This window comes from Mustela putorius, unplaced genomic scaffold, assembly GCF_011764305.1.
Source record: "Mustela putorius furo isolate JIRA1106 unplaced genomic scaffold, ASM1176430v1.1 tig00003913_pilon_pilon_pilon, whole genome shotgun sequence".
Taxonomy (NCBI): Eukaryota; Metazoa; Chordata; class Mammalia; order Carnivora; family Mustelidae; genus Mustela; species Mustela putorius.
Window position 1 is genome coordinate 4,968,623 of NW_025422060.1, and position 19,219 is coordinate 4,987,841.

The window sequence follows — 19,219 nt, forward strand, 5'->3', positions numbered from 1 at the left end:
GTATCATGCTTAGCGAGATAAGTCAAGCAGAGAAAGACAACTATCATATGATCTCCCTGATATGAGGAAATGGTGATGCAACATGGGGGCTTAAGTGGGTAGAAGAAGAATCAATGAAACAAGATGGAATTGGGAGGGAGACAAACCATAAGTGACTCTTAATCCCACAAAACAAACTGAGGGTTGCTGGGGGGAGGGGGGTTGGGAGAAAGGGGAGGGATTATGGACATTGGGGAGGGTATGTGCTTTGGTGAGTGCTGTGAAGTGTGTAAACCTGGTGATTCACAGACCTGTACCCCTTGGGATAAAAATATATGTTTATAAAAAATAAAAAATTTTAAAAAAAAGAAAGAAACAGGCAAAATCATAAGTAAAGACAGGAAAAGTACAAATGTGCAACATATATCAAAGGAACCAAATAAGACAAGTATACATCATCTCATGGGTCATGAGATCAAGCCCTGAGTTGAGCTCCCTGGGCAGAAGGGAGTCTGCTTGAGATTTTCTCTCTCTCCCTCTTCCCTCTCCCCTCATTCATGCTCTCCTTCCCTCTCTCAAATTGATAAAATCTTTTTAAAAATAAAATAAGTATATAAAGAAACCAAGTAAACCAGAGGCTTTCCTTTAGGAGGGTCAATACTCTTTAAACATTCAAATGTATATTAAAAGTCAGCTTTAGAAAAATCAAATTAAGAACTTTTTATAGGCAAGAGAGAATATTTAAAATGCATAAAATATGAGGCTCCTGGGCGGCTTAGTTAAGTGTCTGCCTTCGGCTCAGATCATGATCTTGGGATCCTGGGATGGAGCCCTGCATCAGGGCCCCCACTCAGAGGGAAGTCTGTTTCTCCCTCTCTCCCCAAGATCACACTCTTTCTCAAATAATTAGTCTATAAATAAATAAGTAAATAAAATATTACACCATATCATTTTAGGATTAATTTGAACATACCATAGGGCATGATTTAAAATTATGCCTTGGATTTGGTAAAGGATTACAAAGAACATCCACTGTTATTTCTGCCACAATTTTATTTATTTATTTATTTTTAATGATTTATTTATTTGACAGAGAGAGATAACAAGTAGGCAGAGAGGCAGGCGTGGTGGGGGGGAAGCAGGCACATATAGGTAATTATGACACATATAAGTAGGTAGAGATAGATAGGTAAAGCTGACACCTATAAATATAGCTAGAAACAAGAAAGAAACACAGGTGCTACCAATTATCAGCCACAGAGTCTGAGTCTCTATGGTTTCCTGTGACCTGCTCCACAGAAGACCTCGGCAGCTTCCATCACTGAAGAAACCAATGGCCAGGACAGCCACTGAGAACTCTGCAAATTTCACTGGGTTTTGTCCCACAGGTATCTGCACTGGCTGATGCCAGTTGCCTGAGTCCCTTACCAATCCCCACCACACACGTGCATGTGTGCACACACATACACACACACACACACACACAATACCACCACTAGAGGCCAAGAACCACACCAGCAGCCAGCCCAAGACTCTGGTTGTGCAAGTGCAAACACCAGCCTATATCCCCATAGCTAACACTCACTGCCATGGCCTCACTCAGGGCTAACCCCTCCAGTTGTACACCTGCATGCTTCCATCTCAACCCATCACTAGCTTCTACTGCCATGTGCATGCCCAGAGGGAGACTGGTCTGTCACAGAAGAGTGCTTCCAGGAGTCAGATCCCCACAGCTGTTTCCAGGCCCAGAGCAGGCCCCTGTCTTCTGTCATTGTCCAGCACCACTGTGCTCACTTGTAGCTAGCCCCTCCAACTGTACACCTGCACAGCCCCAGCCCATTATCAGTTTCCACAGCTGTGTGCCTGTAGCAAAACCCAGAAGCCACAACAGCGCACACAGACAGCCAAGTTCCCCACGCTGTCTGTGTGCCCACAATTGTCCTCAGCCCTTGCTGTCTTCCCTGGGCCCCACCACTACGTATGTGTTTGCAGTTAGCCACTGCCACACACACACACACACACACACACACACACCTGCTGCTGGCCTTCAGCCAAGAGTGCATGCACCAGCACTGGCCATACCACTGTCTGCCCTAGTCCCTTGTGGTTAGATCTGGAAACAATGCTGAAGATCACAACAGCCTCTGACATCTCTGTAGACATCTATAATGTTTGCCAAGGACCATGCAGTTGTTAATGTTGTGGATTGCAACAGCCTGAGCCAACAACTCAAAATACCTCCAGACTAGTTCTGCCACATGCCCCCCATACTTGACACCAGAGCATAGGGCCATTACATACTCCATCATTCCCCCACCTGCAGTTGAAGATCTTTCCTTACTGAAATCAGTCTATAAAGCCTAAAAGAGACAACTGCTTCTTAAATGTGCAGACAACTATGTGATGATACAGAGATCACAGAGAATCAGGGAAACATGACCCCACTAAAGGAATACAACAAATCTACAGTAACTGGCACCAAAGAAATAAAAATACAGGACTTGCCCAACAAAGAATTCAATATAATTCTTCTGAAGATGCTCAGAGACTTATAAGAAAACACAGATAAACAATTTCATGACATAGGGAAATAATACAAGAGAAAATGAGAAGGTAAACAAAGAGAAATCATTTAAAAATAGAAGTTTTGGCACTGAAGAACACAAGGAAAACACAATGAAATAAACAACAACAAAAAAAAGTGGGACTACATCAAACTAAAAAGTTTCCGCAAAACAAATGACAACATCAACACAATAAAAAGGCATGCTATGGAATGAGGAAAATACTTGCAAACCATGTATCTGATAAATTAATATCCAAGTATATATTTTTTAAAACCAATTAAAAATGGACAGAGGACCTGAATAGACATTTTTCCGAAGAAGGCATACAAACAACCAACAGATACATGAAAATGTGCTCAACAACAATAACTATCAGGGAAATGTAAATCAAAACAACTATAAGATACCATCTCATACCTGTTAGAATGGCTATTCTCTAAAAGACAAGAGGTAACATTTATTGATGAGGTGTGAAGAAAAAGAAACTATTGCTGGGAATTGCACTATTGCACTATTGCTGGGAATGTAAAGTGGCACTGCCACTGTGGAAAACAGTATGGAGTTTCCTCAAAAAATTAAAAATAGGACTACTGTATGATCCAGCAATCCCACTTCTGGGTATATATCCAAAGAAAATGAAGTCACTGTCTCAAGGAGATAGCTACTCTCCCACATCCACTGCAACATTATTTGCAATACAACAGCCAAGACATAGAAACAATCTAAAAAATGATGAAAATATGATTGATACACACATACACATATATAAATGTATATGTATATACATATACATATTCATACATACACAATGGAGTATTATTCAGCCATAGAAAAGAAATCCTCCTATTTGTGACAACACAGATGACATAGTGCTAAGTGAAATAAGTCAGAAAGAGAAAAACAAATTCTATGTGATGTCACATGTGGAATCTAACAATATTGAAAAAGAAACAGAGAGTAGAATGAGGGTTTCCCAGAGCTGTGGCACGGGGGAAATGGGGAGATGTTGGTCAAAGGGTTCACGTTTTCAATTATAATATGAATAAGTTCTTGGAATCAAATGTACAACATGGTGACTATGATGAGTAGTACTATATTGTATACTTGAAAGCTCCTCTAAGAGTAGAGCTTTAATGTCCTCACCATAACAACACCAATAACAAAATGGTAATAACTTGAGATACAAGATGAATAAACTTCCCTTATTGTAGTAGGCATTTTGCAACATATACAGATCAAATAATTTTGACCACCTTAAACTTACATATGCCAATTATATATCAACAAAGCTGAGAAAAAGGAGTTTAAGGACATGCACATTCATAACTTAAATAAAGAAAAGCTATTTTTCAAAGTGATTGACTGGGTGGCTCAGTCAATTAAGCATCTGCCTTCGGCTCAGGTCATGATCTCAGGCTCCTGAGACTGAGTCCCACATCAGGGTCTCCTCTCAGCACTCTCTCTCTCCCCCCTAACCCCCCCTTCAAAAATAAATAATTTATTTTTAAAAAGTGATTGTGCCCTCCCTTGGTGTATATATGAGAAGTTCCTGTTAGTATATACTGTTGTTAACACTTACTATTGTCACACTTCTTAAAATTTTTGACTGAGAGTCTGAGAGGTATGAAACATTGTTCCATTGTGGTTAATTTGCAATTTCTTGATTATTCAGTCTTACTAGCTACTTGGATTCCTTGCTTGGTTAAATTTCTCTTACTTTTGCCTGTTTTTCTTGAAATAATTGTCCTTTTTTCTGGATTTAAAGTAGTTCTTTGTATTTTCTGTATACTAATAATTTGACAGTTTTCAGTATTCAAAATCTCTTTTTCCACTCTATTTCAGATTTTCCTGATAGTGTATATTGACAAATAGAAATTTTTAATTTTAACATAGTCAACATTATCAAACTTACCCCCTTATGATCGGTACATTTATGTCTGGTTTTAAAAATCATTTTCTTACCACATAGTAATGAGGATATTCTCTTAAATCAGCCAAGAAAATACTTCTACTTTTGCCTTTCATATGTAGGTGTTTAATGACATGAAGTTAAATTTTGAATATCAGGAGGCAGTGCTCCAGTTCTATTTTTTCCATTTAAGTATCAATTATCACAGTACCACTTATTGAGAATTCCATGTTTTCTCAACTTATCTGTGATGCCATCTCTATCATATATCATGTACCTAAATGCATAGGTCTGATTTGGGGCTTTAATGCTGTTCAGTTGACCTCTTTGTCTATTTTTATCCTGTCTTAACTACTGTAGCTTTATAATAAGCCTTCCATCTTAGAAAAAATTATTTTCTAATTTTATTTTCACTAGTGTGCAAAAAGATGAGCTTCCCACAAAAAAAAAAAAAAAAACCGTACAAGAACTTTTATCTGAAAACTATAAAACATTGCAAAAACAATAAAGACTTAAAAATGGTGATATAAGAGTCACTTATGGTTTGTCTCCCTCCCAATCCCATCTTGTTTCATTTATTCTTCTTCTACCCACTTAAGTGTACCCCTGGGGATAAAAATATATGTTTATAAAAATGGGAAAAATGTTAATAGACTGTTTACAAAAGAAGACCTACAATGGCAAATAAGCACATGAAAAAATTGCAGTCATTAGGAAATACAAATTAAAACCACAGTAAGATCCCACTACATACTTGAGAAAATGGCTAAAATAAAGCACATTGATTTTGCTTGATGTTAAAAAAAAAATGGTGATATAAACTATTGTAATGAAAACATCATCTAGTTAAGAAACTAAATGTTTGCATTTATTTTTGTGTATAGTGTAACGAAGTAGTCCAGTTTCATTCTTCCGCTTGTGGCTGGCCAGTTTTCCCAATACATTTGCTGGGAAGACTGTATTTTTCCCACTGGATATTTTTTCCTGCTTTGTTGAAGATTAATTGACTACACAGTTGTAGGCTCATTTCTGAGTTTTCTATTCTGTTCCATTGATCTATATGTCTATTCTTGTACCAGTACCATACTGTCTTGATCACTCCTGCTTTGTAATATAATTTCAAGTCAGGAATTATGAAGTCTCCCAGCTTTTCTTTTCTTTTTCAAGGTAGCTTTGGCTATTTGGGGTCTTTTGTGGTTCCATACAAATTTAGGATTGTTTGTTCTAGCTCTGAAAAATGCTATTGGTATTTTGATAGGAATTGCATTAAATGTATAGAATGCTTTAGATAATATAGACATTTTTAACAATAATTGTTCTCCCAATTCTAAGTGTGAGACAGGAAACCATTACAATCCTAGACAAGAACACAGGGAGTAACCTCTATGACATCAGCTGTAGCAACTTCTTAACTAGATATGTGTACTGAGGGAAGGGAAACAAAAGCAAAAGTAAACTATTGGGTCTTCATCAAAATAAAAACTTCTGCACAGTGAAGGAAATAATAAAACTAAAAGCTAACCTTTGGAATTGGAGAGGATATTTGTAAATTACATATCAGATAAAGGGTTAGTGTCCAAAATATATAAAGAACTTATAAGATTCAATACCCAAAAAGACAAATAAGTCAGTTAACAAATGGGCAAAAAACATGAATAGGAATTTTTCCAAAGAAACATAAAAACATGCTCAACACCACTCATCATCAGAGAAATGCAAATGAAAACTACAATGAGATATCACCTCCCACCTGTCAGAACAACTAAAATTAACAACACAGGAAACAACAGGTGTTAGTAAGGATACAGAGAAAGAGGAACCCTCTTGCACTGTTGGTGGGAATGCAAACTGGTACAGCCACTCTAGAAAGAAGTACGGAGGTTCCTCAAAAAGTTAAAAATAAAACTACCTTATGATCCAACAACAGCACTACTATGTATTTACCCAAAGAATACAAAAATACTAATCCAAAGGGATACATGCACCTTGATTACCAAGAGTCCAAATGTTCCTTGACTGATGAACGGATAAAGAAGATGCAGTAGAGGGACGCCTGGGTGACTCAGTTGGTTAAGCAGCTGCCTTCGGCTCAGGTCATGATCCCAGCGTCCTGGGATCAAGTCCCACATCGGGCTCCTTGCTCCGCAGGGACCCTGCTTCTCCCCTCTGATCTGCCTGCCACTCTGCCTGTGCTCACTCTTGCTCTCTCTCTCTCTGACAAATAAATAAAATCTTTAAAAAAAAAAAAGATGCAGTAGATAGATGATCTAGATGATAGATAGACAGATAGATAGATGATAGATAACAGATAGTTGATGATGATGATAGATGACAGATGATAGATGGTAGAGAGATGATAGATAGATAGATAATAGATAATGATTGATGATGACAGGCAGATGATAGAGAGAAATATACACAACGGAATATTTCTCAGCCATGAAAAAGAATAAAATCTTGCCATTTACAATGACATGAATGGAGCTAGAGACTATTATGCTAAGCAAAATAAGCCTGTTAGGGAAATATGATTTCAATAAACAAAACAAAACAATCATGGGGGGAGAAAAAGAGAGAAAACAAAGAAACAGACTCTTAACTATACAGAACAAACTGATTGTTCCCAGAGGAGAGATGGATGTGGAGATGGGTTTAAATTAACTCAAAATGGATCACAGATTTAAATGTAAAATGAAAAAATATAAAACTTCTAGAAGATAATATAGGAGAAAATCTAGATTACATTAGGTTTTAAGATGACTTCTGGATACAACAAAACACAATCCATGAAAGAAAAAACTAGTAATTTCAATTTCATTAAAATTAAAAACTTCCATTCTACAAAAGGTACCATTAAGAGAATGAAAAGAGAATACATAGACTGAGAGAAAATCTTTGCAGTTATCTAACAAAGTGCTTATGTCCACAATATACAAAGAACACCCAAAACTCAATAAGAAAGCAGGGCGCCTGGGTGCTCAGTGGGTTAAAGCCTCTGCCTTCAGCTCAGGTCGTGATCCCAAGGTCCTGGGATCAAGCCCCACATCGGGCTGTCTCCTCCGCAGGGAGCCTGCTTTCTCCTCTTTCTCTGCCTGCCTCTCTGCCTACTTGTGATCTCTCTCTGTCAAATAAATAAAATCTTTAAAAAGAAAGAAAGAAAACTCAATAAGAAAGCAAGTAACCCAATTTAAAATGAGTAAAATATCTGAACAAATACCTCACCAAAGATGGCAAAAAAATACGAAAAAATTCTCAACATCAGATATTACAAATTAAAACAATGAGATATCAGTAAATAACTTTTAGAATGGCTAAAATTCAAAATTCTGACAACACCAAATGTTGACAAAGATACAGAACAAGAAGAATTCTCATTCTCATTGTTGGCAGGAATATGAAATGATGCATCCCCTTTGCAAAACAGTTTGACAGTTTCTTACAAAACTAAACATATATTTACTATATGATCCAGAAATTGCATTCCCTGGTATATAACCAGATCAGTTGAAAAACATATCCATACTAAAAACCTAAGTTTGCAGCAGCTTTTCTGTAATTGCAGAAAATCAGAAGCCACCAAGATGTCTTTTAATAGATAAATTAGATTTTAAAAACTGATACATCCACACAATGGATTACTATTTATTAATAAAAAGAAATTAGCTATAAAACCATAAAAATCATTAAACAGGAAAGTTAAATGCATACTGCTAAGTAAAAGAAAGACTATATGAATCCAAATAGATAACATTCTTGAATATTACAGAGATACCCAAAATATCAATGATTGCCAAGGGCTCAGATGGACGGATGGACAAATGAATAGGTAGAACATGGGATTCAAAACAGTGAAACTCTGCCGTATGATACTATAATGGTGTATATATGACATTATATATTTGTCAAAACCTATAGAACTCTATAGCACAAAGACTGAACCCTATGTAAACTACAGAGTTTAGGTAATAATATATCAATATTTGTTCATTGATTTTAATGTAGGTAGCACATTAATGCAAAATGTTAATAAAATTTTGTGTAAGGAGGAAAAGGCAGAGAATGGATATATGGGAACTCTGTGTTTTCTGCTCAATTTTTCTATAGTTCTAAAACTGCTGTAAAAAAAATTAATTCCATGGGTGGCTCAGTTGGTTAAGCATCTGCCTTCAGCTCAGGTCATGATCCCAAGGTCCCAGGATTGAGTCCCACATAAGGCTCCTTGCTCAGTGGGGAGCCTGCTTCTCCCTCTGTCACTCCCCTTGCTCATACACTCACACATTCTCTCTCTAATAAATAAATAAGTCTTTTTTAAAAGTTAATTCTATTAATTATAAAATGAAACAACATCAAAATTAAATAGTGGTATAAAAACAGAGTGGAATATAAAGGAGCTTTTGTCTTGTTGATTAGGCTATGGTATCAAATAGAATTTAGAGAATGGGAAGAGATGAGAATAAAATTTGTCTGGATAAGATGAAAAGGGGTACTTTTAACAGAAAAGAAGTGTATACAAGTAAAACTGAGCAATACTGAGACAGTAAATATATACCAAAGGAGCCCAGAGACTGAGGCAGCTACCATGGAAAAAGATAACTCATGGATACAGAGAACATACTCGTGGCTCCCAGACATAGGGGGTGGAAGTGGGGTAGGCAAAACAGGTGAAGGAGATCAAAAGATACAAATTCCCAGTTATAAAATATAAATAAGTCATGGAATAGAATGTACAGAATGGTATCTATAGTTAATAATGCTATATTGCCTATCTGAAAGTTGCTAAGAGAGTAGACCTTCAAAGCTCTCATCACATGAAAAAAATTCTTGCAGGGTGTGGTAATAGATGTTAACTAGACTTATTGTGATGATCATTTTGCAATATATACAAATACCATACACTTGAAATTAATGTAGTATTGTATGTCAATTACACCTCAATTAAATGAATGAATGAAAGAAACAGAAAGCAATAGACAGAATATTTTTAAATCATCACTAACATTTCTACTATTATATTCTTTTGATTTGGCTGAAGGATATAATCCATCAGCCCATATGTGGACGTAAAGACTCCTGGTTTTGTCCATGATAGAGCATCAGGGAATAGAATTATCCTTTCATCTTAAACAAATTAAAATCTGGACAAAAATATGGGAAAAGGAAATATTCAGACATTGGAAAACAGTAAGTGCAAGGCAGTAATCTCTGAAAGAAGACAAACGAAGTAACAGCGCCCTTTGATAACACCATCTTACTTCCTGAAGTTTCCAGGCCACAGCATTAGGAAAGGGGACCCAAACAGAGTCTATTGTTCTCCTAGAGTTCAGAGAAAAGGTTTAGAGTTTTGGAAGCCCAAAGCAGCTAGAATTCACAGGGCACAGTATTAGAGAGAAGACAGCTGCACAGATAGAGAGCTCCATAGATGCGCAGAGGGTTTTCCTTGAGGTAGAAAGAAGCTTTCACCATCCACTCCAAAGCTCTAGATATCTTCCTATCTATCTAGTCATTCAGGACTCTCTTGGATCAAAGGTGTCTACAGAACTTGGGAGCACTGTAGCATCAAGTTGCCCTTGGCCTAAATATGGCAACATTAGTTGAAAAGCAGAAGATGAAGGAGGACAGGATTCCCATCAATCTTTTCCAACCAAATCTTATTTTCCACTTCTAAATTGTATTCTATAGCATACATTACATGATTGCTTCAAAATTCTTTCCAGTACTAAGACAAACAAGGTAATTTCTCCTTTCTGCTGCTAAGTAGTCATAAGTTTAACATACTAGTTCTAGCAGCTAAACTGACAGGTACTCAGCTATTGTCAAGGATTTAGTGCATATGAGATGATCTATAATTCGTAGAAACAAAATATGCAAATTTATCACTGTTCACCTCAAAGGTCTAGCACTCTTGAAACATTTCAGTAGCATACTCCAATCAAAATTAAAAATTATTCAATCCAAGTGATAGCAATGTATTCCTCAAAAATGAGTCTATTTTTTGTAGCATTTAGCCTTAACTAGGAATTTCAATACTTGCTTGATAGCTCAACTGTATGGCTCCAACTCCAGGCAATCTATGTTATTACCATAATAATGACATTAAATTATAGAAATTAATGCACTGAACATAAGTTATTAACACAATAATGCTTAAACAAGTAGAAACTTACGTGGATCAGTTGCAGAAACATCTCTAAATTCTTCAGTTGAGTGAGTTTTTATGAATTCTGAAATAATAGTAAGTTTGTCATGTGTTTCAAATATCAATGATATGTACTGAGTTTAAATTTCAGAGTTTTTTTTTTAAATACCTCATTAAAAAGAAAGAAAAACAATAGAACTGCCAACACTGGAAATCCTCCCAGTCAGGCAACAAATAGAAATATATGAATGAATGTATATAACTAAGTGATATGAACTCATCATTTTCTCAACACTTGCTTTTCCTCTTTTATTCCTCTTTTATTCTTTTATTTAGTTAATGTTAACATGATTTAATCTCCCTTCTTTTCATATCCAATCAAGTTTTGCCCATTTTACCAGTAAATTTTCTCAAATCTGCCCATTTTCTTCTTGTTTATTGGTGTTCTAATATAAGCAATCATACACATAAAACAAAGCAATAACTTCCCTTTCCTATTCCTAGTCCCCAAATGTAACTTCTACAAATGGCCAGAATAATCTGCATACAATTGAATCCAACAATTCCCACTTTCCTACAAAAAAGTCTTCAGTGGTTCCCTATTATATATATATTTTTAAAAAATCCTTAGCACACCTCTGACTGGCTCTCTCTTACCTTATCCCTACTTATTGCTTCACATTCTAATACCATACTATTTATAACTCCCTATTTATTCTGTTTGTTAATGCTACATCCTCTTTGTAAAATAGCAGATATCTCCCTTCTGCACTTGACTAAATTCTAGTCATCCTTTAAGGTTGCTTAAAATCTTCCAACTTCCTTGGTTTGAACAAATTGGCTATCTGTGGACTTGCTGCAAATCGCATATAACTTTTATCATGTATTACACTATATATTAAAGTGATGCATAATATGCTTGTGTCCTTACTAATTCATGTATTTTATGGTCGCTAACAACCAAGGTTTAGTTTTGTACAACTTCTGGAATCCGAAACATAAGAACTCTTATTGAAAATATCAAACTCACAATTGAGTATCTTTTTTAACTTGCTACTGTATAATTGTATGGCTAAATTTTTAAACTGTAAGTTGCAAAATGTTAATGTAATATAGAAAACTCTATAAATGCTAAACATGTATAAAATATTATCACCTTCAATTTTCTGCTGTACAACTTCATTACTATGTACTGTTCCTGGTGAATTTTCAGTATCCCTGTTAAAATTTTAATAAGTACAACATTTATTTATTATCAGAGAGTAAGAGCTTAAATTATACTTATGAAATAAAATAAATGCTCTAGATATATGTAGTTTGTAAAATAAAACTTAACATAATTTTTAACCTTTATTCAGACTCCAAGGTAAATTTGTATAATTGCAAGCAAACAAGTATAAAATCACACTGTGTAATTCTATGAATGCTATATATTCCATGAATATAATTAGGTATTCCAAAAATATTAACAACAAAAATAACAAAAGTAAATTGAGTAGAAGCATGACATTTCTTTTCATATTGTTATTGTTAAGAGTACAAGTTCTAGAGTCAAACAGCTTGGCTCAAAACTTGTTTTACCCACTTACTAATTTATGACTTTAGTAAGTTACTTAATCCCTCTGACTTACAGTTTCTTCATCTATTAAAATTGGGGTATTGGAGTACATACCTCATAAAGTAGTGGTAAGGATCCAGTACATGTAAAGTTATAAGGAAAATGCCTGTACACATCAGATACTTCAATTTCAGGATTACTATTAACATACGATCTGAAACTAATTTTGTACTTTACAATAGATAGCTCAAATCAGCCTCTGAACTAAGGATCTAGTTAATGGGCACCTACTGGAGCTAACTCAAGTGCCACTCCTTGCATTCCTTTAAATCTAGTCATTGAGAGAGAAATAAAGTAACTGCATAATAAATAGTAGTCCCTCCCAGTTACTCTCTATTTTAACACTATAAAAGGGTTTTTATTATATGTTTAATGAAAAAAAATGGCTATATGTAAACTTTTACTTGGATAAGTTACTATACCAGATATAGTTGGCAAGAACAGAATAACAGGGGAACAAATGAGGTGATTTAATTCAGATACTCATAAAGTTACACATATTTATTTACTGTTTATATGTGATAAGAAACATTTAGATGTGTGTAACTGAACTTGAGGAAACCACCTTTCCAGGAGACTCACACAGAAATTATTAATTCATAATACAAAATTACTAGGTAAGGGCATATTTTATTTTATTGTGTTTCACTTTATTGCACTTCAAAGACTGCATTTTTTACAAACTGGTTTGTGGCAACCCTGTATACAAAAAATCTATCAATGCCATTTTTCCAATAGCATCTGTTCACCTTAGGTCTCTGTGTCATATTTTGGTACTTCTCAGTATATTTTAAGCTTTTTCATTATTATTATTATACTTGTTATGGCTATCGGTGATCACTGATCTTTGATGTTTCTATGGCAATTGTTTGGGGGTACCATAAACCATGTTCATATATGGCAGCAAACTTAACAAAACTGTTGTGTATGCTCTGACTGCCCCACCAACTAGCCTCTATCTCTTTCCCTCTCTTTGGGCCTTCCTACTCCCTGAGACACAACAATACTGAAATTAAGCCAGTTAATAACTTTATATTGGCCTCTCAATGCTCAATCTACAGGAAGAGTCTCTTGTCTCTCACTTGAAATTTAAAACGAAATGATTACGGTTAGTGAGGAAGGTACATCAAAAACTGAGAGAGGCTGAAGGCTAGATCTCTTGCATCAGTTATCCAAGTTCTTAATGCAAAGGAAAAGTTCTTGAAGGGAATTAAAAGTAATACTCCAGTGAATACACAAATGATTAAGAAAGCAAATAGTCTTATTGCTAATACAGAGAAAATTTACTGGTCTGGATAAATCAAACCAGCCACATTTTTTACTTAAACCAAAGCATAATTCTGAGCAAAGCCCTAAATCTTCAATTCTATGAATGCTGAGAGAGATGAGGAAACTGCAAAAAAGAAAAGTCTGGAGTTCGGTTCACAAGGTTTAAGGAAAAGCAGCCATCTCCATGGCATGGAAACAAAGGGTGAAGCAGCATGTGCTAATACAGAAACTGTGGCAACTTACTCAGATCCAGCTAAGATAATTAATGAGAGTACCTACTAAATGACAGATTTGCAATGTAGACAAAACAATCTTTTATTGGGAGAAGATGGTGCCTAAGCTTTCATAGCTAGAGAGAAGTCAAAAGCTTCAAACAAAAGCTGATTCTCTTGTTAGGGGCTAACGCAGATGGTGACTTTGAGTTAAGCCAATGCTCATTTACTATTTTGAAAATCCTAGGGCCCCTAAGAATGATGCTAGAAAGCTTGGAAGATAATGGCAGAGTGGGAGAACCCTAAGTTCACCTGATCCCATGAATATAACTAGGTAACAATCAAATCATCCTAAATACCCTCAGAAGGCTGGCAGAACAAATTCTAGAGCTAAATGTAGAGAAGAGGCCACATCAAAGAAGGTAGAAGAAAGGAGATATGGTTTGGGAGAAAAAAAAAATTGTGGCCCTGTGGTGGGTAGGGAGCTGCAGTCATAGAGCAGGCCAAGAGACAGAATAGAGCCCATATGGGGAGGATGAATCCCAATAGCAATTGCCTTGAAAAGCAAGAGGGGCTGAATTTTGTGAATTTTTGCAACCAGTGGCGCTTGAAACCTGGAATTTTAAAGATCAATGGCTGGGGGAAACCCTAGAGGGCACTGAGGTTACTCTTGGAAAAAAGGCAAGGTCAACAGCCTGTGACATACAGCATGGAAACAGTGATCTGAAGAGTGCCTGGGGCTCCCAGTGGGGAGGTTATTTGCTCCCACCATATCCCAGACAGGCAGTGTCCACAGACCCCTCCAGGAACAAAAGAACTGGCAGGTACTGTGTCCAAAACCTTCCAGATACTGCGAAAACAGTTCTAAGAGGCAAGTCTATAGCAATAATGGCCTACATCAACAACAACAAATCTCAAATAAACAACCTAACCTTACATCTACAGGATCTAGAAAAAGAACAACAAAACCCAAAACCAGCAGAAGGAAGGTAATAATAAAAATGAGAGCAGAAATAAATGATATCAAAGCTTGAGTCTGTCTCTGAGGATCTAGACCCTGATGCTGAAGCTCACTCCATCTCAGGACTGTGACCAAGATCTCTAAAATTTTGACCCCATATCTTCAAGTTTCCACCTTGAACCAGAAATCACCAATCCCATCCTTTTTTTTTTTTTTTTTAAGATTTTATTTATTTGAAAGAGACGGAGAGAGTAGGAGCAGGGGTAGGGACTGCGGGAAAGGGAGAGGGGAGATGACTTCCCCGCCTTGTGATTCCAGGACCCTGAAATTATGACCTGAGCCAAGGTCAGATGCTTAACCAACTGACCCAATCAGGTGCCCCTGTTCCCCTGGTTCTTGAGCCAGTGTGCACCTCAACCACACCAAAGCCCTAGAACTGAAACCCCCTCTCTCATTTAAATTTACTACTATACCCAAGGTCCTGGCCACTAGCCCCATAGTGCTCCCTGCACCTGCCAGCCCTCTCCCACTCTTCTCCTGCCCCGATTATGGTCGAACCTCCTGCCACTGCTCTGGACTGAACTAGCACTGCTGCTCCCACAGTGGCAAGAAGCCATGCCACTGCCAGACTTGCAGTAAGTCATCTGGCCATGGCACCATGCTAGTACAGCACTGCAGCAACCGTGCTGGCAGGTGGCCCAAACTGAACACCCTCTGCGGCAAAGCCTTCAGCTGGCGCTCCACACTGCTGAAGCACTGAGGCAGCCACAGCCATAAGAAGCTGCAGCACTGGCCCATGTGTGTCAAGACATTGAGCATGGCTTGCTGCTAGTGCAGCACCTGCGCATGTACAGCAGCTCTCAGCCTGCAAGTGCCCAGTGTGCACCAAGGACATCAGGCAGTGCTCAGCACTGTTCATGCACCTGCAACTGCACACTGGCAGTTCCCATGCCTACAGTGCAGCAAGGCCTTCGGCCAGAGCTTAGCACTGCCACAATGCCAGTGCCTGTGCACGCACAAGTGCACACACAGAGATACACAAACGCGGCAGAGCACCCCTACCACTGTCCCCACTGCCGCAATACCTTCAGCAAGAGCTCCAACTTGCTTCAGCACCTGCGAAGCCCCACCAACAAATGGACCAATGCCGGTCCCCACTCTTGAAGGCCTTCAGTGGGAGAGCTCCTCCCTGCTGCTGCAGCACCTGCATATGCATTCGAGAGTGTGCCCCTACCACTGTCAGCTCTGTGGCAAGGCTTCTGACAAGCCTCTAGCCTCACCAAGCACAAGTGGAAGTGTGAGGGTGTAGCTGCCACCACAGGTCAGGGCCTCAACCCAGCTTCAATGTTGAGGCCAGAGCATGTCTCCCTCCTGAATGCTGATGCTCTCTGTTCTTGGCTCTAGCCTGGGTCTCAGCACTGACACCAGCTCTGGCCTTAGTCCTCACCCTCACTCTGTGCAATACTCCCTCCCTAATCCTACCCCAAAGTTATTTCTGGTTCTGAATCTACCCTCATCCCTGACTCTGTCATATCTTCTGACTCTAAGCCTCATCACAAGGCCAGTCCTGACTTGTGGCCAGCCTTGACCATCGATCTGATCCCACCCCTATCAGGATCCTGTGCCCAGCCCCAACTCCAACTCTGAGTCTCACCCTGACCCCTGCTCTCCCACCATGACACTGTTAGTGCAGCCCTCCATAGAGTCCTGAGTGAATGTAGGAGCAAGGGACTGGCCCCATGGCTGAAGGGGACTCCCAACACTCAAGAGGGCCTGGGGAAGTTGGATGTCATGTTGTAAAGTAAAAACCTCCTACAGCCTCATGAAAAAAAAAAAAAGGATATAGAATCTAAAAAACCAAAACCAGACAAAGGGGAAAAATAACATATAAATAAAATGAAGAGGAGCTTCTTCTTTGAAAAAATAAATAAAATTCCTAAGCCTCTAGCCAGACCCATCAAAAAAAAAAGACAAAAGGTTGATATCCAGGATCTATAAAGAACTCCTCAAACTCAACACACACAAAACAGATAATCATATCAAAAAATGGGCAGAAGATATGAACAGACATTTCTCCAATGAAGACATACAAATGGCTGTCAGACACGTGAAAAAATGTTCATCCTCATTAGCCATCAGGGAGATTCAAATCAAAACCACATTGAGATATTACCTTACACCAGTTAGAATGGCCAAAATTAGCAAGACAAGAAACAACATGTGTTGGAGGGGATGTGGAGAAAGGGGAACCCTCTTACACTGTTGGTGGAAATGCAAGTTGGTGCAGCCACTTCGGAGAACAGTGTGGAGATTCCTCAAGAAATTAAAAATAGAACTTCCCTATGACCCTGCAATTGCACTCCTGGGCATTTACCCCAAAGATACAGATGTAGTATAAAGAAGGGCCATCTGTACCCCAATGTTTATAGCAGCAATGGCCACGGTCACCAAACTGTGGAAAGAACCAAGATGCCCTTCAACAGACAAATGGATAAGGAAGATGTGGTCCATATACACTATGGAGTATTATGCCTCCATCAGAAAGGACGAATACCCAACTTTTGTAGCAACATGGACGGGACTGGAAGAGATTATGCTGAGTGAAATAAGTCAAGCAGAGAGAGTCAATTATCATAGGGTTTCACTTACTTGTAGAGCATAACAAATAGCATGGAAGATAAGGGGAGTTAGAGAGGAGAAGGGAGTTGGGGGAAATTGGAAGGGGAGGTGAACCATGAGAGACTATGGACTCTAAAAACAGTCTGAGGGTTTTGAAGGGGCGGGGGGTGAGAGGTTGGGGGAACCGGGTGGTGGGTATTAGAGAGGCACGGATTGCATGGAGCACTGGGTGTGGTGCAAAAATAATGAATACTATTATGGTGAAAATTTTTTAAAAAACTTAAAAAGAAAAAAAAAAACAAAGAGAAAGGACCCAAACAAAATTACAAATGAAAGAAGACAAACACCACCACAGAAATACCAACAACCATGAAAGAATATTATGAAAAACTACATGCCCACAAACTGAGCCACCTAGAAGAAATGGTAAATTCCTAGAAACATATAAACTACCAAAACTGAGGCAGGAAGAAATAGAAAATTTGAATAGACCCAATTACCAGCAAAGGGATTGAATCAGTAATCAAAACTCCCAAAGAGTTTTAATGTAAAAATCCTCAACAAAATACTAGCAAACCAAATCCAACAATACGTTAAAAAAAATCATTCACTATACTCAAGTGGGATTTACTCCTGGGTTGCACAAATGGTTTACTATTTACAAATCAGTCAACATGATACATGACATCAGTAAGAGAAAGGATAAAGAAACCATATGATCCTTTCAATAGATGCAGAAAAGACATTTGATAAAGTACAACATCCAATCATGACAAAAGCCCTCAACAAAGTAGGTTTAGAGGGAATATACCTCAATATAATAAAGGTCATATATGAAAAACCCACAACAAATATCATCCTTAATGGGGAAAAACTGAGAGTAAAAAAACAAGACAGGGATGTCTACTCTAAACTAGTTTTATTCAATATAATACTAGAAGACCTATACACAGCAATCAGATGACAAAAACGAAATAAAAGGCATCAAAACTGGGGTGCCTGGGTAGCTCAGTGGGTTAAAACCTCTGCCTTTGGCTCAGGTCATGATCTCAGGGTCCTAGGATAGAGCCCTGCCTTAGGCTCTCTGCTCAGTAAGGAGCCTGCTTTCCTCTCTTTCTCTGCCTGCCTCTCTGCCTACTTGTGATTCTTTCTCTGTCAAATAAATAAATAAAATCTAAAAAAAAGGCATCAAAACTGGTAAGGAAGTAGTAAAACTCTCATATTTATAGATGACATGATACTCTATATAGAAAACCCTAAAGACTCCCCCACAAAGAAACTGTTAGAACCAATAAATGAATTCAGTAAACTTACAGGATACAAAATTACTATGTAGAAATTTGTTGTACTTCTATATCCTAACAATGATGCAGCAAAAAAAGAACTTAATAAAACAACCCCATTTACAACTGCACCAAAAATAGCAAGATACCTAAGAATAAACCTAACCAAAGAGGTAAAAGATGTGTTCTCTGAAAACCTATGAAACACTAATGAAAGAAATTGAAGACAACACAAAGAAATGGAAAGACGTTCTATGCTCATAGTTTGGAACAACAAATACTGTTAAAATGTCTATAGTATCCAAAGCAATCTATAGATTTAATGCAATCCCTTAAAAAATACTAATAACATTTTTCACAGCAGAATAAGAAGTCCTACAATTTATATGGAATGATCCTGAAATGATCCTGAATTTCCAAAGCAATTTTCAAAAAGTAAAACAAAGGTGGAGGTATCAAAATTCACACTTTAAGCTATATTACAAAGCTACAGTAACCAAAAAAGTAGATGCTGGCACAAAAATAGACATACAGATCGATAGAAAAGAACAGAAAGCCCAAAAATGAACCACAGTTATATGGTCAATTAATCTTCAAGAAAGCAGAGAAGAATGCCCAATGGGAAAATCAGTCTCTTCAACAAATGGTATTGGGGAAAATGGACAG

At 37.6% G+C, this 19,219-nt stretch overlaps 1 protein-coding gene across 1 annotated transcript in view; it reads right to left on the reverse strand.

Moving 5' to 3' along the window:
* CCDC7 (coiled-coil domain containing 7) overlaps positions 1-19,219 on the reverse strand; it is a 467,373-nt gene that overhangs the window by 392,887 nt on the left and 55,267 nt on the right. Inside the window, exons 9-10 of the mRNA XM_045069128.1 lie at positions 11,748-11,809; positions 10,620-10,676 (exon numbers count right to left, since the gene is read on the reverse strand). Coding sequence (XP_044925063.1) covers positions 10,620-10,676; positions 11,748-11,809 — 119 coding nt within the window. The remainder of the gene's footprint in view (positions 1-10,619; positions 10,677-11,747; positions 11,810-19,219) is intronic.